The sequence below is a fragment of the Camarhynchus parvulus genome, chromosome 1, assembly GCF_901933205.1.
Source record: "Camarhynchus parvulus chromosome 1, STF_HiC, whole genome shotgun sequence".
In the NCBI taxonomy this organism is placed as follows: Eukaryota; Metazoa; Chordata; class Aves; order Passeriformes; family Thraupidae; genus Camarhynchus; species Camarhynchus parvulus.
In genome coordinates, this window is record NC_044571.1 from 101,081,511 (window position 1) to 101,104,415 (window position 22,905).

The 22,905-nt window shown below is 39.2% G+C and overlaps 1 protein-coding gene across 2 annotated transcripts in view; it reads left to right on the top strand.

The window, feature by feature from the left end:
* The window catches only part of APP (amyloid beta precursor protein), a 200,645-nt gene extending 178,131 nt beyond the window's left edge, over window positions 1-22,514 (top strand). For both annotated transcript variants that reach the window (XM_030943771.1, XM_030943780.1), the window contains 4 exons: window positions 4,746-4,799; window positions 15,840-15,940; window positions 19,468-19,614; window positions 21,273-22,514. In XM_030943771.1, the coding sequence (XP_030799631.1) occupies window positions 4,746-4,799; window positions 15,840-15,940; window positions 19,468-19,614; window positions 21,273-21,374 (404 nt within the window). In that variant the 3' untranslated portion in view covers window positions 21,375-22,514. The remainder of the gene's footprint in view (window positions 1-4,745; window positions 4,800-15,839; window positions 15,941-19,467; window positions 19,615-21,272) is intronic.
* The last annotated feature ends 391 nt before the right edge of the window (window positions 22,515-22,905 follow it).

Genomic DNA, 22,905 nt, shown 5'->3' on the forward strand with positions numbered 1-22,905 from the left:
CACTGTTACTAGTGCTGAGTTAATCACATCAGTAAAAGTTTGATACTGCCAAGCCACAGCAAATACAGAGCCTGGAACTGCAGAAGTCTTCTCAGGCAAATCTGTGATTTGTAGCTGAACTGCCCAGACATTAACATCCTCCTCAAGTCTTTTGAAACCACTGGCTTAGGCTGTTCCTGCCCTCAGAATGAGTTCTGAGATCATCCTTATGCAGTTAGTCTCATTCCAGCATGGTATGTGTGTAACTGAGCAACTGGGTGTGTGGGACATGGATTTGCCAGGTCTGGTGTTGGTGCCGGGTGAAATCAGTGGAATCAGGAATAGATTTGCAATCAAAGTTTGTCCCAAGGAGTCAGAGAAGCCTAGCATCAGGCAAAATTAAAAACCTGCACAAAGGTCAGTGAGGCAGATACTTAGCAGATCTGAGAGGAAGAGGAGAGGCTGGTCAGGAATAGGGCTAAAATCAGAGTGCCAGTGAGTCAGCCCTGCGAGTTAGGGACCAAGTAAAAGAGCAGAGCCAGAGCAAACTCAACAGACCTGCTGGCAGGAAGAACCAGAAGGCCGGAGGTTGTGACAAGGACTCCAGCTGTGTCTGAAGGGCACTTGCAGCCAAGTGGCAATGCCAGGCAATGAGAGCAGCTGGCTGGAGCACGTCAGGCACTGGCAAGGGGTACAGATGGCTCACAGGCTGGCAGGCTGAACCTCATTTTCCTGGGGAAGGAGCTGCAGCTTGCTGTAACCCTAGTGCACATATCAAGGCTGTCTGCCAGGAGCAGGTCACAGTCTAGCTCACGTCTGTCCTGCAGGAATTTTCAATTGCAGCTATTGCTCCAGTTTTTTCTGTAGCTGAGGCATCCAGGGCTTCAGTTTCTATACCTTTTGCCTGCTTTCATAAAACATGGTGGGGATTAATTGGTTTTGATGTCTTTCCTCCTAGCTTCCAAAATATATTGATTTCAGTCACCAGATTTAGAAGTTATTAGGTAGACAGGTACCCCCAGACATACCCATAGTTTAATCACACAAGTGTATTTTTCCTTCAGAAACCTGTCTAAGCTCAGGATCTAATAATGAAAGGTACTTCAAAGTGACACTGAATTCCCACAGGCAACTATATTGACCATGGTTCTCCTTTTAAAATGTATAGCAGCAAATAAGAAATAAAACTCTCCTGCCTGGAATACCATTCTTAATTATTAGGTCTGTGTGTTTCAATGCAGTATGTGGTTTGTTGCAGCGCTTATTCTTTCATGCCTCCAAGTTGTTGGGGTTTAGTTTTGGTTTTTTATACCAGGGTTGTATTTACTTGTCATGAACTTATTGCAACAGTCAGTTCAGTTAGGCCAACCATTATAATTGTTCAAGTATGCAAAGTTAGAAGTGGAAATCATTTGGTGACTTAAACCTCTTCAAGTCCTTCCTGTTTCCCCTTATAATTCTCTGTCCTCTACCCCACCCACAACGTTCTTAATGTGAACATGCCAAGAATACCTTCTTTCTTTAGAGACCATTTCTATATCTTTGTCCATAGCATCAAAGAGGAATTTCACAGCTTTGTTTTTTCCCTTTGTGTTTGTCTCCCACTTCGTTGTTCCAGAGCCCCAGGACTGACTATGCCATTTGTCTTCACTTTCCATGCCTGTTTTCTTCTTTGATAGTGGTGTTACTTCAGGCTTTGTCTACCTTGCTTCCAAAAATGTTTCTGTCTTCTTTTAAAATGGTTTGGAAGTAGCAAAAAGTTAATAACTATTGACATACTTTCTCCTCCTTTTTTTCTCCTTCTGATGAACTGATGAAGTTAAAATACCACAACCCTTCCCCCTAACATTTCATGTTATTATTAGTTCCCATGCCTGTTTCCTTCCATGGCCATGATCTAATCCCAGGTTTCACCCACAGATATTAATAATGTATTGGATTGATATCTTGCCATGTAATCTTAAGGTTTCGTAACTCTGTTTGAAATTTTCTCAATGTAAACTGCATGTTTTTAAGAACAGGTTTTACGCAAATAGTTTATTTTCCTAGAATTGCTTTTACTGACTAGTAAGTGAAAAACAGTCTAAAAATAAATAGACCTTGAAAGTCAAACATTACTCAGTATTTTCTGCAAGTATATTCTCACTTGTTTTCCCCTGAAGCAGTTTCCCTGGAAATGCTGACAGGAGTTGATCTGAAGCAGCACATAATATACTGTATAGATGTCCAGCATGCTGCAACACAAATTAGGTTAACAAAGAAAACACTTTCTGAGAACTGTACAGGGGGACCATGAAAAATGTCAGGAAACTGTACTTCAGCAATGCAAAATGCATCTTCAGAGGAGACCCCCAACAAACCCCCAACAGCTGTGAAGCTCTGACACTGCCAAGCCCTCTGGGCATTTTGCCAGTGACTAACTGGGTTTTGTGGTTTACCCTTTGTGTTTTAGCTTGCAGGTTACAGGGAGCCTTAATGTCTGTATCTAGTATTTATCTAAAGTGAAATTCCTGTAAAGGTACTGTGTTATCCTTATGATTTGTTCAGTTACTCCCTTCAACAATGTTCTTGATAGGTGAGCATCACATAGCATTCCTCTCCTGCTGGCCTGTACCAGCTTTTGATGTACTTTTCTTTTACTTTTGAAAAGAGAAGTAAACATGTTCTCTCTTGCTCTTCTGAGATCTATTGGTATTAGGAAAAGGTGGGAATGTGTGCCTTCCATGAAGCCTGAGCAGTCAGTGTAAATAAACATGTACCACTTTAGTTTCATGAGTCTATTTGGACAGTGCATTTTCAGTCTTACTTCTTTGCACATGGAAGCGTATTCAAGACAAATAAAATTCTGGAACTTCAAAATGAATGCACTTTTTATAATAACATAGAGTACATGTTTGAGTTTTGATTATTGATAAATGCTGTGGTAGGTTTAACTTTTTCCCCTCTTCCTTAGCTGTTGTGATGATGTGGTCCGGTGAGCTGTAGTGATTTGACCACAGCCAAACACCAGTGCACTCAAGAAAATCATCTACTCATCTTCCTCTGCTATAACTGAGCAGAGGAGAAGAAAAAAAGTCAGTTGAAATAAAGCTCATGAGGTTGAGATAACCTTTAGGAGAAGGGATTTAGGGCAAGACAGGCTTAAAACTTCAAAAGGTATAAAGAAAACTTTATTAAAACCAGTAAAAGAAGAATGGTAGGAACTAAAACCTTTAGAACACCTTTCCTCCCCCCAGCCCCTCTTTCCTTCCCACTGACAATGCAAAGAGACAAAACCTGGGATTCTCAGTCAGTTTATCACTTCTAAAAAGAATCTTTCTTCAGTTCACTCTGGGAGAGGAGTCTCCCCTGCTACGCTATGGAGTCCTTCCCACAGGAAGAGCCTTGTAAGGAAAACAATTACGTGCTATGCTAGTGCCACTCTGAACTGCTGTGAAGGAAAGTGCCTCTGCAGCACCAGACTTGCAAGCTCTGTGGAGGTCTGCCTTTCTAGAGACACATCAGATGTGCTGATGTGCTTTTAGTTTGCAGCTAGTCTAAAGCTGAGTTACTGGGTTTTCTTCAGAGGCAGGAGCTCATGCAGTCATCTCATGTGCAAAGGACATGGGAGCCACTTAGGCTCTCACTTGCAAGCATGGTAGGTTGTTTGTCCAACCCACAGGAACACTAAGCCAGTGACACAGGCTTCCTGAGAAGATGGGCAGTTCCATTGCTCATATCAACAATATCATCAGGCTTGTGTGATTTTCTGATGAGCAGTTCTTGATTGAAAACTGTGGGTCTATCAGATTTCCTGTGTTACTGCATCTCACTTACTGCTCCTAGCTGAATCCAGAAATTCAAATGAATAAGAATATATGTTAAAAATTCTGAATTCTAAGGAACAATGTAACACTTTCTGAATTTAAGTTCTTTTGACACTGTCAAAGACTGAGTAGATAAGGAAAGCAACACAATTGGAGCAAAAGAGAGAAGCAACAAAAAAAAACTTAATCTTTTAATAAACATTTCCAGTACGTTTGAACTTACTGAGGCACTTGGCAGTGACTCAAATAGCTCTAAGTTTTGCAAATGCTGTTTTTCTGTTAGTGCCAGTGAGCTACTTCAACTTAGGTTTCAGCTGATAAAACCTTAGTAGGGTAATAAAAGAGTTTTATAGAACTGTATATGACATACATTTGGATAGAAATTTGTGTTTCTTCTTTCTTTTCCCTTCCAAAAACTGGAAGATAAATATGCTGTTCACAAATCAGAACATATAGGAATACTGATTGTATTTTCAAAATGCACTTTACTTTTTTTAAACATTATAGATGGTGCTGTAAAGAATCCCTGTTGAAAGGAAAAAGGAGGGATTCAGGAGGCTTTAAAGTCAATATTGATAAAGAGCAGCTGCAGGAACTCATCATGTCCATTCCGGCTGCCAGTTCTGATTAGACAATGGGGAAAAGTTTGCATGCAATGAATATGGTTTTGTTCTCTTGACAGAAATTATTTAGTCTTACTGGTTTCTGACTTGAAGCAGTAATATGATGTAAAAATGATGCTGCCTCAACGCTGAAGCTTTCCTTGTGAAGTCTTACCCATCCCTTCCTTTTACTTTCAGGATTAACTGAAGGCGGATATTTTCTAGTTGTTGCTTTGGTAACTGTTAATGCAGTATGTCTCTTCTGCACTGTCCCAACAGAGGAGCCCTTGACTTTGTGATTTATGGGGACTTTGTTTATTTTTGTTTGCTTTTTTGTTTCTTTTCTGCACGTGCCTAGTTGAGCCCGTTGATGCCCGCCCAGCTGCAGACAGAGGACTCACCACACGACCAGGTATATGACTTGCATGGCTTTTACCTAACCTGTATTTTTTTCTGGCATGCATATGGTCTGCTGGTGCTGAAATGATTTACCTTTGCTTTGTTGTACCCTGCTCACAAAATTCAGTGCTATTCCGTGAATGATGGAAGCATCATTCCCTCACAAATAATCCCATATGAATGTTGTCCTTATTTGAGGGTGTTTGGGATGTGTGCTTGCAGTGGGAATGGGTCCCAGATCCAGAACTGGTTTGTATCAAAGTTCTCATGCTTTCCAGAAATAACACTTTGGCAGGTGCAGGAGGTGGTAAACTTGGTACCCTGTACAGACACTACTTCTAATTTGGCAATGTACAGTAGAAACGTTGAATCCTTTTTGTAGAGTGGGCAGGGCTAATGGAGAATTAATGCATACAGTTTCAGAACTGCAGGAGGGGAATTGATATTTTTTGCTGTGGTACTTGTCTTACTTACCTCCAAATACCTAAAAATTGGTATTATCCGTCTGGATTCCCTGAGGATTCCTGAGGACACAACTATTAATTCCATTCTAGGACAGAGCAGGGTGATTGTTTCTACTCTGTAGGTACCTCTGTCTTTGTACTGATTTCAGAACAATAGTATCACTAGGTTGAGTCAGGCTGCAAATGTTTGGAAAAGTTCAAATGGGACAATTCCAGTTTCCAAAAGGAAAAATTATTTTAACTTTTCCTACTTTTTTTTTTTTTTTTTTTTTGGAGTTATTTTTCCTCTGTTTTTTGTTCAGAATTATCTGAAACTATTAAAGCCATTGAGAGGAAACAGCCTTTTATTTCAGAACAGCCTACTCTCTGACTCTTTGATGTAGTGAGAGTATATTTTAGGGTCAGGATTATGTCAGTGTCACATCATAATTGTGTTTTCTTCCTTCAGATCATATTAAAATGATTGATCTGTATCCTTTTCCCCTTTAGCTTGTCTTCCAAAAATCCATTAGATAGCATCGTGGACAACATCTTCCTAATTGTTTTTGAGTCTTAACTCACCCATGTTTAGCAACTACAGAAATTGCTACAGTGGAAGCTAAAATAAGCTTATATGTTGCAGCAACTGGGATATGTGTCAGAACTGGCAAGGTAGTGTGCTTCTAGCACTGTTTTAGGAGTCTGACATCTTTACTTATGTTTAGAGTCTTAATTCAGTCCATGAAGAGATCCTGGAAACTGGTACAGAGCTACAATGCCAAAAATCTTGAGATCAGGAAAAAATCCCTTCAGTACTGCATTATCTACCTTCTTCCCCAGGAGCAGTAGAAATATCACAGATGAAACATGCATATGGTTAATCCAAATTTTGTAATGCTATTTCAGTCTAGCAGTTTTCTTATAATATTAAAATCTATTATTATTTGCAATTTTAATTTCAGTCCTCTTGAAATATTTCCTGTTATGAGGCCCTTATTTATTACTGCAGTTTGTTCCTTCCTCCCTTCTGTTCCCTCACACATAGATGCACGTCTCAGTGTCCCTTCTCTAGAGAAAGGATTTTCTCTCACTGCTGCTCTCTCATTTCAGGATCAAACTGTATGTTTTAGTCAAGTGCATTAGAGTGCTTTGTTGGTTGTGTTGATACAAGTAGTACTGAAGTCTTTAAGCCTCATGACAATAAGTCATGAGTCATCTTGGTGAATGTGTGCAATAGACTACTAAGGATAGGTCAAAAATATTTCAGCATCTGACCATTATGGCTTGTAATTTGGCAGATGGCAGATGCTCTAACTTTTCTACTGTGAAAATCACATGGGAAATTTTCTCAGTGTTCTGCTAAAGTGCAAAAGTAGTGCTTAACTTTCCTATGTCTTTAATCACTATTTATAGATTTAGAAAAAAATTTTCTTGGTCATACAGATTCTGTCTATAAATGTCCATGGGGTTTTTTATTATCATTCAAAAGCAAATTGTGTGACAAAATTTCACTTTAACAGAGAAATTATTCCAATCTGAATATCTTAATGAACTAGGAATAGAGGAAAGCAAATAGATGCTTATTTCAACTGTGAAGTACAGAAGGGATTCTGATAGTTTAAAAGTGTGTGCTTTAAAACAGTTTTACTTTACTTGCTAATTACAAACAAAATTTCTATACTGCAGGTTGAAAAAGGAAAATGATTACTTTTTGTGCAGTAACTGTCATTTTGGGATAGTCTGTTTTTACAGTTTGGGGCTATTATTGAAGCAAAAAAAGTCTAAAAATATAGTAGATTACTGTAGAGTGAAAAAGTATTAATGAAAGACCTGCAGATTAATGCATCCAGCTGCTTGTGACTTTATGTATTAATTGTCCAGCTTCTTGTTGGTTTCCTGAAAAGTTTGCCCTTTCTGTGGGCCTGACTTGCCAGTTGATGCTTCTACCTGCTTGGCTCGAGTGACCTGCTTCTTCAGGATGGAAATACTGATATCATGTCAGTCTGTAACACTCCAAGCCTGAAGAAGAACAAATGAATGTTTTGTAGCTGTTTGAATTTCTTGAAGAAAATGAGCTCTGAAAGGACTAAGACAAACATGCAAACGTGTGCCCTTTTTTCTCTTTTCCATTTCATTACTTCTTGCTCACACATCATTCTTATAATGATCAGTATGTTTTTCCTATAGGCAGATCAAAATCATGCAGATCGTCTTTGTCACTTTCTTACGAGAGAGATAGTTTGGTCACAGTACAGAACAGAGTAATAGACTCACAGAATACTGGGTTGAAAGGGGACCTCAATGACCATCTGGTCCAACAAGTATTTAGATGGTAGCAGTATTTGTGATTCCTGGGATCTTTTTCCTTCACCACATCATTCCCTTTCAAAAAATGAAGGCTGTGAGTCAAGCCAGAAAACGTCAGGAGTTGTCCAGTTCATAGGGTAGAAAAGTTTATGAGTAAGGACCAAGTTTAAAGCATTTGTTGAAATTTATGCCAGTTGTCTAAACCCCCACCTCTGTTGTGCTCCACCTTGACTGTCCACAGTTGGAATCTGATCTACATCAGTCCTAAGAAAATTATATTGTCTGGATGAATCCCATTTTCTGGTATGGATAAAACATTTGTGTAATTCACATGGGCATTAGACAAGGACTCTACTGCCTTAACTTGCTGTCCTTCCCCTTCCTAATTCACAAATGGGCAAACAAACATAAAAATTATGCCTAAAACTGTTTCTTATCATCTTCTTCCTAAAAAAGGAAGTAAATGAGATGGTAAAACGTCAAGGGAAGAAAACTATCTAGATATACTAAGTAGTCATCAATGTACTATTTTTTAATACAGCACAAAATTAAACAATTAAACAATTAAAGATTTATGACATATCTCTTGCTATTTATAAATTGCTTTATACAAGGAGTTGTTAGATGTTAGAAGGCTCCAGTCCAGCCTGAGAACTTCCATATGAAGAACTTCAGATAGAATGAGTACCTATTTTCTTGAAAACCTCACTGTAACAACTTATTCAGTAGTGTTTCCTTCTCTCCTGTGCTCCAGCAGTCACTTTTTCATGATTAGCACTTAATTTCTTGCAACTGAATTTTGGGTATCTGTTTATTAGTAATTTTTTTCTTTGTATGTGTGTGCATGTACATATGGAGACATATACACATAAAAATACATATAAAAACATCTCTAGATGCTCATGAGCAAGCTCCTTTATCTTACATTAATTCAGCAGCTCTGATTTGTGCAAATTGAGTGAAGATTAGAAAATGTGCCATCAGAAGGGACATTGCTTAGTATTAGCATATTTTCTGTAATTCAAGGTGATAAACAACAAATGCTCTGTTTAGGGCAGATCATAATTTCATCTGGTACACAGTTGCAGTTGTAATTATACACTTACATGTAAATACATCACTTACAGGATACCCATAATTCACAAGGCAAGGATTTTATGCTATTAAGTATGTTACTTTCTTCCATGTAGTATAGTTTGGACTTGGTGTTTTTTGTGTTATTCCAGCTCTTTGTCAGTTGATCATTTTTGCAAACATTTAACTATTTTGGGGAAATGTTGCACATAAAGCTGCTTCTGTGTCTTTGGCCCTTCTGCTAATAAATCCTGACATGTCTATCTTCCATTACATTACATAATAACTGAGGGGTTTTTCCCTCATGCAGAGGCTCTGTAAGCCTAATGGCTGTTCTGCAGAATCATTGGCACATATGCTGTGGTCTGCATGAGGTGAGGGCATAGAGCAGCCTAGTTATTTATGATTTTCTTGTCAGAAACTGCCAACTTTTTTTTTCCTGTCTTTGTGGTGTTAGTTCAATACAGTTGCTTAAACAAAATAAAAATAATTAATCATTTTTTTCTATTAGATTGTTACTGTGAATGCAATTATAGGTACCTAGGCACAGCATCTGGATTGACCTGCCAGAGAGATTATCAAACCAGATTTTAGTTGTTTTGGTTATTCATTTCTACACACATGTATTCTGAGAAATAATTATTTTATACTTCATTCCAGTGAGATTCTTTTGTAAAAAAGATAATGCTTTTATTGTACTTATTTTCTGATTTTTTCAATTTGAGAGCCCCATAATCATCCATGAAGTACATGTGGACTAGCAGTTCACTGACATCTTAGGAGAGACCAAAAAGTTTTAGCTCCATGCAGTCTTAAAAGTGTATATCCCTCAAAGATGTTTGAGTTAACCTTACAAAAAAGGGTATATAGTCTTCATTTTCAGCTTTATCAGTTTACAATATGAAAACTCACCAAAATGAGTTTACAAACAGAGTCATATGGAAGCAATAGTTGAACTTCTCATTGGAACAGGCAGCTCTTTACTCTGGGGGTTTGTTCGAAGACTGCATTCCTTCCCTTCCACCCTTTTTATCTTTGATGCAGATTAACCCAGATAAAGCTGCTTGCCACATGTGTAACGGGCTTTGATTCAACAACTCTTTTCTTGTTCTTGCCATGACTGAAGCACAGTTCATGGACATGGAGCTGAATGTTTTCCTGAATGCAGTCAGCACCACAGTCACTCAAACTGCTACTTGGATTTTCTCTGTGTAGAGAACACCCAGGTCTAGTTGTTTCAACAGTGCTTCACTTGGAGATTCAATTTTTAACTCTAGATGTAACCTCAGGCACAGCTAACACTCCTGGATCTGTGCAAAACAATATCACAAAACCTTTCTAGCTGTTTATGTAACCAGTAGACAAAGTAATTGCAAGCAGTTTGGTAGATAATGTGCATCTAATTATATCCTTGGTGGGATTCACTGTAACCTCTTTTTTTAGTCTTCTGAAAGCATAAATATATTTACACAAACACAGAAGCTCATCAGTGTTAGTATAGAGTGTTCCCCAAAGCAGCTACATGGTTTTTATTTCATATCAGTAGTTTTTCACTCCATATGATTTTTTTCCCATTAGGGCAAGGAAAACTTGGGGTTTCATACTCTCCATTTTTTGATGTTTGGAAATGTATGTGTGCACACATGCATGTGTACACATGTATATACAAAAGCAGTTAATATTGTTAATTAAAAGCAATATCAATAAAAAGCCCATCATAGTTAGCTCATTTTGTTGTATTTCACTAGAAGCTTTTTAAAAAGCCCATAGTTTTTATAACAAAATCGTTTTGTCAGTTTTTCTAAGGAGCTGTGAGTTAATGTATTTTTCAGCTGAATTGAAGCATTTTTTAAATTTAGGTAGTTAGGATTGCAGCTCCCTAAAGGTGGTATTTAATTCAGAAGAAAACTGGTAGCAATTATCATTATTTGTGAATTTACAAAAGGCTGTTGCTTTCACTTTTCATCTTGTATATTGGCTTTTGTGTTTGAGTTGTGTGTTTTAGAATTGGTAATGGAAGAAAGATAATTTTGTCCAAGGTCAGGATTAAAGTTCTTCTCAGAGAGAGAACTGTTCTTTGTGTGCTTGTCTTCAGTGCAAGGGTGAAGAGGTATCAGGAATCCCTTGACTGTTAGAAAGACCCTGAAGCTTTTCCTACTTCAGTTACTACCCTTGAAAAGTATATCTTTGATTTTAGCATATAAGTCTAAATGTGTGGTCACTAGGAGAGCAAAGTGAATGAACTGGTAATAGAGTGAATCTCTTCAACAAAAAGTCTCAATTGTATAACATTGTGGAAAGGTGTGTGTAACCCCATGTATATTTTTATCTCATACCAGGTATTTAATTGATTCCAGTGCAATGTCATACTTCTCCTTACTATATAATCAGTTATTTGCAGAAGATGAGCAGTTTACCCTAGTTGAAGTATTTTTCCTCACTTAAGGGAGGTAGAAGGAAGGAAAAAGGGCTTGTTAGTGCAACAGCTAAAAAAAAAAGATTTCTCTTTTTCTGGTGCAAATTGCCAAAAACAAGTTTTAGTAAGTCTTAACATCATTAACTTCGTAATATCAGATCCTACCTTGTGTTCAGATTCCATGGCATTTTTGTGGGGTCTTGGTCACTTGGCCCAAACAAAAAAAATTCTGCTTGATCCCAAGGCAAAAACCCATTGTTTAACCTGCTATATGCTGAAAGCATGGCTCCCACGCTACTATTTGATTGGAGTTGTCAAAAGTAGAAGTGCTCATGTCCATTTTCCTACCTCTAGCAGTGGTACAAACAAAATATGTACAGATTTCACCTCTGCCTTATACCCCAGCACATCCACTGAGCATTTGGCAGCTAGCATTTGATAGGTTCCAGGACTGAAAACTGTATTTTCACCATTGTGTTTAGTAACCCCGAAGGAATCCTTCTTCATTGCATTTGTTCATTTGTATTTGGAACATCCTCATGATTTGTGCCACTGAGTTCCACACTCCAATTTTGCATTGTACTGAATTATATATATATGTACACACACTTTCTTGTGTTACTTTTCAATCTGCTGTATCATAGCCATGTCAGTGTTCTGTATTTTGTAGGAGAAATAATGAATGACCATTTTCTGTAGACTTTCCCCTTGTCATTCACAGTCACACACTCTGTTGTGTTTCACCTCATTTGCCTCTTCTAGTCTGAAGACTCACGATTTCAGTCCTTCAGGTACAAAAGCCATTCCATACCTGTGGTCATCTGTGTCTCTCTGCATTATATCTTTTGTAGTTCTTCTGCCTTTGTGTGAGGTGAGGTGGCCAGAGCAAATAGCCAGATTTAAAATGAGGATGCATCCTGTATACAGTGGTGTAACAATTTTTTCTATTTTCTGAATTTTCTCATAATTGCTCCCACCTTTCTCTTTGCCTTTTTGACTGCTACTGAACAAGTGCCACAGAGTTACCCACTGTGACTGCAAGGTCTCTGTCCCAAGTGGAGCAGAGCTAAATTAGAGTCTTTATATGTGTAGTTAGGGCTGTGTAGCCCCACAAGCACCACTTTGCATTATATCAACACTAAATAAAATTTCCCTTTTATTGTGCTCTTGGAACTTGTGAGATCCTTCTGCAGTTCTTTGCACCTGGTTTTACTTTGATGATCCTCTTTTTTTCTTGAACTTTTTGTCAGTAAACGTTGTCATGTCACTATTCACTCTCCTATCCAGATCACTTTGCAAACAGCACAGCACAGATCCTTTTGGGACCACTGGTAATATTCCTTCATTGTGGAAAACAGATGTGTATTTGCACTTCATTTCCTTTCTCTTAGTTATGGAAAGTAATGTAGGACTTTCCCTTCTAATCCTTGGCTCTTAGCTTCTGCCAGAGCTTTGATCAGGGACCTTCTCAAAAGCTTTTTGGAAATCCAGATTCACTCCAAGCAGAATCCCTGTTTTTCCCATATGATTCCTAACTCTTCCAGTGACCTCTAAGAGTTTGGGAGGTAGGACTTCCCTCAACAAAAGACAAGCAGATTCTTCACTGATTTATCTTATATGTGTGTGGATATGTTCTAATCAATATTTATGGCTTCATTGGATTTGCCAGCTGTAGCAGTCAAGTTGTACAGTTCCTCAGGCCTTTGCCTTGGTGGAATCTCCCTGTGGTGCTTTTGCCAGGGTATCTGTGAGGGCAGCGAGTGTGGCCATGGACAATGGTGAGCAGCTGGGAGCAGCCACCTCTTCAGCTCTGCAGCCAAGGACAGTAAAACAAGTCCTGGGAAAGCCCTTCCCCCCAGCTACTGCATTGGTGCTCCACTACTCTAATTTTCCCCCTTCCCTTTTAATCCTAAAACCAAAAAGGCACGAGGGGTTGACAGGTCGAGCTTCCTTGTTCTCCTTTGTTGTGATCTGCTCTAATCATAGAGGAGCAAAGAGAACTAACTCTCTGGATAAAATGGAACTAACCTGGATGTTTGAATAGTCCCCAAAATGCAATTAAAACCAAAAGAGATTAGATGTTGATACAAAAAAAAAAAAGATATCTTTTATTTAATGGTAAGAGAGGCAAAGAGAAAGAAAAGGAAAAGAGAGAAGGAAGTAGAAATGGGGTGTGGGGGGGAGGGAGGACAGGGAGAATGACAGAGACAGATTAAGTAGAAGCATATCACCCCTCTGTGGGTCCCAATGACGTCTCCTTGTTTCCCTCCATCTGATCTTCTTGCTGGTGAGGGTCCCCTGCCAAAAAGGATAGAATCCAATGGATTAGTGCACTTTTGGGCCGGATGGGAGCACACAGGTACCTCTCTGAGGGGGGCCAGTTTGACACTTGTAAGACTGTGGATCTGCTGCATTATGCAGGATCTTGTGCAGTGCTCTGGTGCAGGGTCTGGGGACTCCTTTGGGGAGAGTCTTTGATGGGCCATGACACCCCCTCAGCTGTGCCCCATGGGAATGTCCCATAGATGTGGCTTTCCAGGGGTGAGACACCCTATATATGGAAGTAATAGTTGAACTTCCAATATGGAAGAAGTATGGGTCAGTCTGCCCAGTGGAGGACGGGTGTTCTCTGCCTCTGACCAGAGGCTTTTTCACCATACACAGGAAACCTCTCCTCATCCTCCCTTTGGTGTAGGGGTCTGCACAAGCCTGGCAGCAGATAAACCTGTGGCTGTAGCCTCTACCCCTGAGGGTGCTGGGCTTAATCCTCCTGTGAAAATATTCTTCCCAAGCCAGACCTGATAACAGTATCACTTTATCTTACCCCAAAGCAATTTATAGCCACGGGCCTCAGCCAGGAGTACAGTAGTCTTTGCTGCAGTTTTTGTTATACAGTTTTGCTAAAATAGGCAATAGTCCTTTGTAAAAATATTTAAGCCATAAACCATAACACTTCAGTCCCCAACATACTTTTCCTCATTTCCCATTGATGCAGGTGCAAGGGGTACTTTGAGATGATGCACAAAAGACAGTAAACTCTGCTCTTAATTTGGAAAACTAGCCACAGCTGCTTCCAGGATAGAAAGTTAAACCTGTTTTCAGGTACCACGGGGGTTTTATTTCCTGCAGCTCCACTTCGTCCTGCATTTCTTTGACAGGATATCATTGTTTTCAGACTGCAATTCCTTAGGTAGTTTACAATTCTTACATTTAAAAATGTCACCCATAAATGTCATAATATATTAGGGTACTGTTATCAAAAATCAGTAGCATCAAAAATCAGGAACTTAATAGATTTGATGGGTTGAAGTGCTTGATTCCTTTAAAAAAATAAGGTAAAATTTATGGTGCAGTCAGACTCTTCAAAAAAATAACCATAAATTCTTTATAGCATGAGGATGATTCTTGTTCTCTCCTTTGCATGTTTTCCTATGAAAATAAAGATCAGAACCTTAGAGTGGGTTATCTGTACAGTCCAGAGAAGAAGGATCTATTCTTCCTGGTTCATAATTAAAAAATAAACCACCCCTTAATGAAAAAAAAAATTGCACATTCAAAGACAATTAAAAAAAATATTGGATTGAGTGCTCTTTTAGGCTGTGGAGCTCATTGGCACATGGAATTCTTAAGGAATTATTATTGAGAGTCCAGCAAGACCGTGGAGCACGGGAGCAGTCAGTAGTGTTGAGAATTTTAAAAGAGGTTCTTCCTCTTAATCAAAACTTAATTTCAGCACAAGATTCTAAGAATTTAGCCTTGGAGAGAGGAATTGGGAGTGAGAAAATGCTGAAATAAACACAAGCAAGGAATATGAACTGGTTTGTTCTTACTACATTCAGTAGAGGGAGGAAATTACATCTCAAAAACACCATTCTTCTGCAGTGTTTTACCTCCAAGAAATACCAATGTCAAGTACATGGAACTGAGAAGGAAAACAATCAGCTCCATGAACATCCATACAGTCTCTCTAGGCCAGAGCCAGCTCTTCAGGATTCATAGACATATACAGGATTCCCCCCTCATTCTCCTAAGGCTATTTTCCGGGAGGAAAGTTTGGCCTTTTTTCCAGCTAGACAAGTGCAGCATCTCCCCTTCACACCCCTAAGAGAACAGGACTGTAAACTGTGTACAATTATAAATGTTGCAAGCTGTAGTCACTTGCTTTTCTGTATGTTTCTAACAGAGACACAGTTGTCATCTTTCAGAGAGAAGACAAGAACAATCATTAATTCTGAGCATTATGAAATCTGAAAACTCTGTAAACTCCACAAACATTTTAGTAACTTGTGCATGTTTGTGGGAAAGCATGTTTGCAGGAAGCGAGAAAATAAGATATCTGGAGTTCTCTTATTCACACCATGAGTATTTTGTTTTTTCCTCACAGCAGCCTGAGCTGAGGGAGGAGGAGGATTTTGGCCTAAACAACAAATTTTCTTGACATTGCTAAAGAGGCTGTCAGAGCAGATCTGTATGCAGCCTGTGAGCCAATTCAGGAGGCCTCTGTTGGTCCCTCACAGCTTTGTTCATGCAGTGTTTCATGCTGGAAGCCTTTAATGCCTGTGCTAATATAGCTGCTGAGGACTAAGGATCATTTAACAGAGGAGAAACTTTACTAGCTCATTCTGTGTCACCTCAGTGGGACTGAAACACCAGATGTACCTCACTTTCCTCCCAGTTCCTTTTCACATTGTATCACACCTCCTCCATGTGAATGGCACTGCTGCCTTCTGCTCTCCAGCAATGGGGTTAAGATTCAGAATCTTCCTGAATCTGAATCCTGAATGTAATGAATTGTCTTTGTGGTGCAATGCAGGTTCTGGGTTGACCAATGTTAAGACAGAAGAGATATCTGAGGTGAAGATGGATGCGGAGTTCCGGCATGACTCAGGATACGAAGTTCATCATCAAAAGCTGGTGAGTGACCAAGCAGTGCTTTCCATGCATTTTAGGATGCTGATTCAGTCCTGAACTAGTGAGTCACTTATGGCCATGTTTTGCTTGAGTGATGTGGACACTGAAAGTACCAACAAAAAGTTAGCATGTGAAAAGATTATGATTTTTCTGGTTCTCTCTTCGATGAGAGTAAGCCTGGAACAATGTCAGCAGAGAGGATGGAAAGTCATTGAGCCTCACATGAGAGGAAATTCCCATAGTTCCTGTCCTTGCACTACTGTGGTATTTTTGGGGTCCCCAGGATGAAGGAGGAATTGATGAATCTGTCTCCATGTTCTTAGAGGCTAATTTATTATTTTATGTTACTATATTATATTAAAGAATACTATACTAAAGAATAGAGAAAGGATACTTACAGAAGGCTTAACAAGATACTAACTAAAATCTCGTGGCTGACTCCTCAGAGTCCAACACAACCTGACGGTGATTGGTCATTAAGTGAAAGCAATTCACATGAAACCAATCAAACAACCACCTACCTGTTGGATAAACAATCTCCAACCACATTCCAAAGCAGCAAAACACAGGAGAAGCAATCCAATAATCATTGCTTTCATTTTTCTCTGAGGCTTCTCAGCTTTCTGGGAGAAGAAACCCTGGTGAAGGGATTTTTCCAGAAAATGTGACAGTGACACATTGCCATGCCACTGGATGTGCTCACATGGAGAATACTTGTCCCACAGTCCATCTGTCTCATAGTCTCTCTGTGTCATACAAGAGATACAGAGGATGGAAAATGCTGAGTTTAACAAAAAGAAAAAGAGTTTGAGGCGCATAGCACAGTGCAGCAAGAAATAGAATGGCACCATTTCAGGAGTATAGTCCTTTCCCATCAAAACAGATGGCAGTGGTGTATGCATGGAACATAACCTTTCACAAGAATGGCTGCTTGGGATGAAAGGAGATTCCCCACTGGCCTTAATTTTAGTTTGTGTTTGGCTGTATCTGTGTGTTTTGTTCTTTAAGGTATATGAAATTATTATTAATAGGGGAAAGGCAGGTAGGAGAAAAATATTGTTCCCCATTTGAACTGTGCTTCTTGTGAGCATAAAAATGACAACCAAAAGCACTGTAGGTAAGAAAAGCATCTTCTAAAAGCTTTTTTTGGTCGCTTAATGAGCAATGAAGAACCCAGACAGCAATGTTGACTATAAACCTGTTCTGTTTCTTCTTTGTAAGGGTATATTATGTGATGAGGTTTCAGTTCCATGGCTTTCAATATCCTGATATTAAACTTGGAAGCTTTTTTTCCTTAATATATTTTTAAAGCTAAGTACTGCTGAAAACCAAAATTAACATGGGACTCAAATTTGCATTTGAACTAGACAGTCACTCTGTGACTGCCATCTCTTTGATGCCAAGAATTGGGAATTACCAATTTGATGAGTTAATCCAAAATGCATTAGCACTAATTTGGCAAAGTCTGATGTGCTTAGCTCAGATGGGTTAAACATGGCAAGGGAGCAAACCTGTGCAGGGTGTAGAAGGGAAGGAATTTGCCGGAACATGGGCTAGACACAGTAGTTACTGGTTGTCACAGTTATCAGCAGTGCCCTTTAGTGTGGAAGTGGTTTGATACCATCTCAAGGAATTAGGTGCTGGGAGCTCCCCATACCATGGTGGCTGATGGGGAGGGCATTGCAGTCTCTGCACATGGTAGTCCCTGTCATGCTTAAAATGGGACCTTTCTAGCTTTTCACAGTGGTTTTTGCCATGCTTTTTACTGAGAGGTACAACCACTATTAAAAAATTAGTAAGCTGTCTTCTAGGTTATCTTTTCAATTGAGACTGAGCAGGGATTCTGGTATTGCTGAGCAGGTACTGGACTGACAAGGCCTTGCTTCCCTGCCACACACCATGTCCTGACCAATGCCCCTCTACATTTAGCATTAATTCAAAAGCAGGGGGCAGAAAACACTTTGATCTGTGCATCCATTCTATGCCATGGTAGAATTTCCTGAAACAGTCTCCTAAAGATATTGCTTTGAATTCAGCTGCACGTTGTATTTTACATGCAGACCTCTGAATTGGGTTGAAATTGCATTTATTTTCTCCTTTATGGAGGTCCATGTTTGAACTGTACATTAAGTTGATTTTCATGGCTTGAAGTGCTTAAGGCCTTCCTCTCTTGCATGTGTATATTAGCTGGGGCATTTCAGTGCTCCTGAAATAGTATAGTAACAGAATTTCAGTCCTAGGCAGGTAAAACTCATGGAAGAAGTTACTACTTTGCACTGGTTTATGCCAACACTATCCATTGTTTGTACTCTCTAGTAAATTTTTAACTTTGCTATTACACATTTCTTGCTAGTGACTAGGAACAATATAAATATTTATGCTGCATGCTTTAATACCTTTCTGACAAAGGTTGTGTTTATTAAGGAGTGCAAATGTTACACAGCTCAGTATAATTCTCAGCTGGTTTCTTGCTTCCCGCTACATTTTTGTTAAATACTTGTCAAAGTATTTATTCTTTCAGCATGAGATAGTCATACAATTCTGTGAATGTAATTTGTTCTCTAACTTTTTTTGCCCATTTTGGTTTAAAATAATAATAACAATAACAACATCAACAGTAATAATATTAATAATAATTATAATAACTAAAATAGCCTGCTATTGGCATGCAGACAAAAGAATTGTAATGTATGCTCAGATGTGAAATAATCCTATGTATTCTTTGAATATGGAACAAGGCAATGAAGGCAATCACCCATTTTTCATACCTGCTCCTGCTTATAAAAGCCAGATTTATTATATGCACAGTAGAGCATCTTGCTGTCCTCTGTTTTGCCTTTTCAGTGTATAAAATTCAAGTGGATTTTCTCTGATTTTCACACAGCTATAACCTCCTAGGTCTCACAGAAGTACATCATGCAGATACAGCTTATTCTCTTTACCCTGCAAAATCTTGAAGCACTCCTTTGTGGTCACTTAAATCAGTGATAGCTTTTGTTGGCTCATCTCCTTTGGTGTGAGCATTTTCTCCCAGCTGGTTGTGTGCAGGTTTCACTGCAGTTCACAGGTCCTTCATGACTCTTTCTTAGAAAAAATGCATCATAGTCCAAACAGGCCACACAGATGTAAATGTATGACCCCACTCATGATTAGCACTCTGAAAATAAAGAAATGTGTGTGCTCCTGGGTTACTCCACTCAAGCCAGTCACTCGTGCAATGAGCTTGACTTGCTTACTCAAGGAAAAAAAGGAGCTACTATCTAAGGCCTGTGTGAAGCTGAACATGGAGCTGAGTCCTCCTTCAGCACAGCACTGCTGCACCACAGGCCATACACGTGTCCCAGATTGCTCCTCTCCAGCTTTCAGAGCTTTGTGGCGCAGCAATCCAGGTTTGAGTAATTCCCAAGACATGCAGTGCCATTTAATTACTGATGCTTCAACAGCCTTTATATTGCTGTGGCAGCTTGGCAGGTTAGTCAAATGTTCAGTGAGCTTTTTATTAGCCATCTTCCTTTATATTTCTTTTCTAGGTGTTCTTTGCTGAAGATGTGGGCTCAAATAAAGGTGCTGTCATTGGACTAATGGTGGGAGGTGTTGTCATAGCAACAGTGATTGTCATTACTTTGGTGATGCTGAAGAAGAAGCAGTACACATCTATTCATCATGGGGTTGTGGAGGTAAGAATGGTGTCACCTGTGCAACACAGTCAACACACTGCTGTATAAATGTTAATTTATGAAGGAAGAAGCTGTGGTTTTAGCTATTTTGGCATTGTTACATCCAGCAGTGTGGAATCAATTTGCTTTATTTAGTAAATGCAAGCACAATGTAAACCATGTTAAAGTGGGTGTAAAACCACAAAACTTTCTTCTGCAACCATTCCAGACCAATCACTTAATAATGTAAGAGTTCATTTTATAAGAAATTTGACAGCAGCCAATGAGAAGATACTGCGCAAGAGGAAAAATCTGGTTTTACTCTTGGGAAATCATACACCAATTTTTTTATTTAGCTGTAATGTTTGAGACTGGCCCTCCCATAGTTTGTGCTGTGCAGTGCAAGGATTTTCCCCAGACAGGTATTTTGTTGTTCTCTGTTCTCTAAACAAGATTTTTGTTGTCACAAACAGCTTTGGATTTATGGCTAATCTGAAACTCATCATTTGAGAAACAAATAGTATGTAAGACTCTTATATAGGACTTCGAAAATCTTTGTCTCTTCTCAGTCTGCCAAGGAGGTTTGTGGTCAATTTACAGAAATTTAAAATATTTTATCTATTTCATGGCTTTACGATAAGATCTCTGTAAGTAGAAAGACTTCATTATGAGAACTGGAAGAAGTTAATGTAACTCTTTTTCTTCCTACTTAGTTTGCTGTTTGAGTGTCTGGTTTGCAGACAGTACTTGTATTAGTAAGCACTTGAGACACTTGTTTATTTTTGCCTTTTAGAATTGGCATTTTACATTTTTGATTGAAACTGAAGTCTTGATCAAGTCCATAGTTTATGTTGGTTTAATCTTGAGTCAAACGAACCTTGCTTTGTTCTTGCTGGAGACACACATGCTTCATGATGCATTTATTCCACTGTCTGGGGTTACAGAGGGTCTTAAGAATTATTTGTGTAAGCCTTTGTCTTAAGCCTATGCTTGTGCATCCTTGTGTCCACACTGTGGTTATCCATGTGGTTTGAAACTTTCCAAAGAGACATGGTCAGGAGATCACCAACAGTGTGGGGTGATTTGCACACATAGCAACCTGTGCAGAATTTTGGACCAAGAGGCAGAAAATAGCAAACAGGAATCTCAACTTCAGCTTTTGATGTGATAGTTTTCAGCCTATTTTGTAGAAAATTGAAGCAGATTTTAGTATTAATCCACCAAGCTGGTGGATATCTGGATTTCTGCTGCCAACAGTTGTGCCACCAGAGACTCTCCTTTGGGTGAATTTAATAATAATGGAAAAAACAGGAACCTTGTTAGGCCAACCCCCAGATCAGACGTTGAATGTAGACATACCATTATTGCAGGATGTCTTGGTTTGAAAGACAGGTGTCTGCTAAGGAAGGCAGGAGCCTCCCTCAGAAAGGAAAATGTAAACCTACTCCCTCTTCTATATATAGAATTCCTATAGAATATAGAATTACTATAATTTTGAAATTAAGGAACTCTCAGGCAAAGATACGAGGATAGGAATAACAGTTCTTTACTAGTATGTATAAATTAAAACAAGTAAAACAACAACAACAACAAACTACAACTTAATAGGAAAATTAAAAGACATGGGTATGCTGTGAATTAAGCAGGAATGTGACCCTGGTTGTCCCCTCTCCTGACAGGTTGATGCTGCAGTGACACCAGAGGAGCGCCACCTTTCCAAGATGCAGCAGAATGGCTACGAAAATCCCACATACAAGTTCTTTGAACAGATGCAGAACTAGGACATCATAGCAGCCTCATGAGTTGAATGGAAGAATAATTGCTTCACTGCCCATTGGTGTTCAGTTATAATGTGGAAAGAAAGAAAAACACTCTGCTTTATTATTTACTCATTCTCGCCTTTTGACAGCTGTGCTGTAACACAAGTAGATGCCTGAACTTGAATTAATAAAATCGGTAATGTATTTTCTCTCTCTTTCTCTTTACATTTCAGTCTTTACACTACATTATTAATGAATGTTTTTTGTGTACTGTAAAGAGGTTAGCTGTATTTAACTAGTGCATGGATAGATTCTCTTTCCCAATTATTTATCATGTAGCTCCTTAGCCAGTTGTATATTATTCTTGTGATTTGTGACAAAAATTAGGTCCTAGTTGAAACATGCTTTAAGAATTGATGGGGGATGCTTTCTGTGTCTGTGGGGTTTAGCTGCTTCTCTTTGCTGAGCATTTTTTTCTGATCACTATGCATTTTAAAGTAAACCAACATTTTTTAAAAGTATTTCAGATGAGTTATTGAAATTCTTTTTCTCTGCAACTGCATTTTATTGTACGGATTGTTGCTCCTGCTGTATTAGTGATGTAGAAATCATGAAAATACACATTTGTTTTGTTGTGCCTGTTTTATGTGCACACTTTAGGCATTGAAAGGTAAACTTTATTTTCTTTTCCATGTATCTTTTTGATCTCAAAAAAATTATTAAAAAGAGTCCCTGTTAATTGTGAGCACTTCTGGGGGACGAAGTGCCTGCTGGCCAAAAGTTAACAGGGGTCCTCTGCAGGATGATTGTACAGAGCCATTGCTTATGAATTGATAGCTTTCTACACTGTGTTACATAAATAAATTAAGAAAAGAATGTGTGGGCAAGAGTTTTCTTTGGAGGCAGAAAACAGAGAGTTCTGAAAGCCATTTAAACAGAATACAAGGGTGTTCACCCTGAGAGAGAGCTGGGATTCTACAGAGATTGCAGCTCTGAGAGTTGGACTGGAGCAGAAGGAAGGCAGCAGTGAGACAGGGCAGGAAGTGGGAAGTGCCGTCTTTGGCACAGCTACCCTCTGAGATGTCTTTTCCTTTTTTCCTTTTCTTTTACTTTCAGTTTGTATAACAGTGTTTTAATGTAAATAAATACATTCCTGGAGGAGCCCTGTTGTAGTAGTGCGTTTCTGTGCCAACCAGCCGCCCTTGCTCATGCAGAGGAGCATGACATGGATGCCTAACCCACCTCCCACTTTCTTGGCCATCCCCTGGCATGATTTACCAGCAAGTTCTTCCCTCTCCTCCCCACACCTCTACTGGCTTCCTGGCAAGATTTGTGCCTTGCAATGTGCTATATACTGGTGAAGGTGAGGAGGAGCCTCCCAGACTGCACCCAGCTTGGTTCTGCTGCCTCACAGCAAGTGCCCAGGAGGGTAGAACAGCAGCACCAGGAATTTTTTTCTGCGGGAAGAGGGCAAAGCCATTGGTGAGCTGGGATACATAACCCCTAGCCCAGCATGTTCTCTCCATTGCCTGAGAGCTTCCTTCAGCTCCTG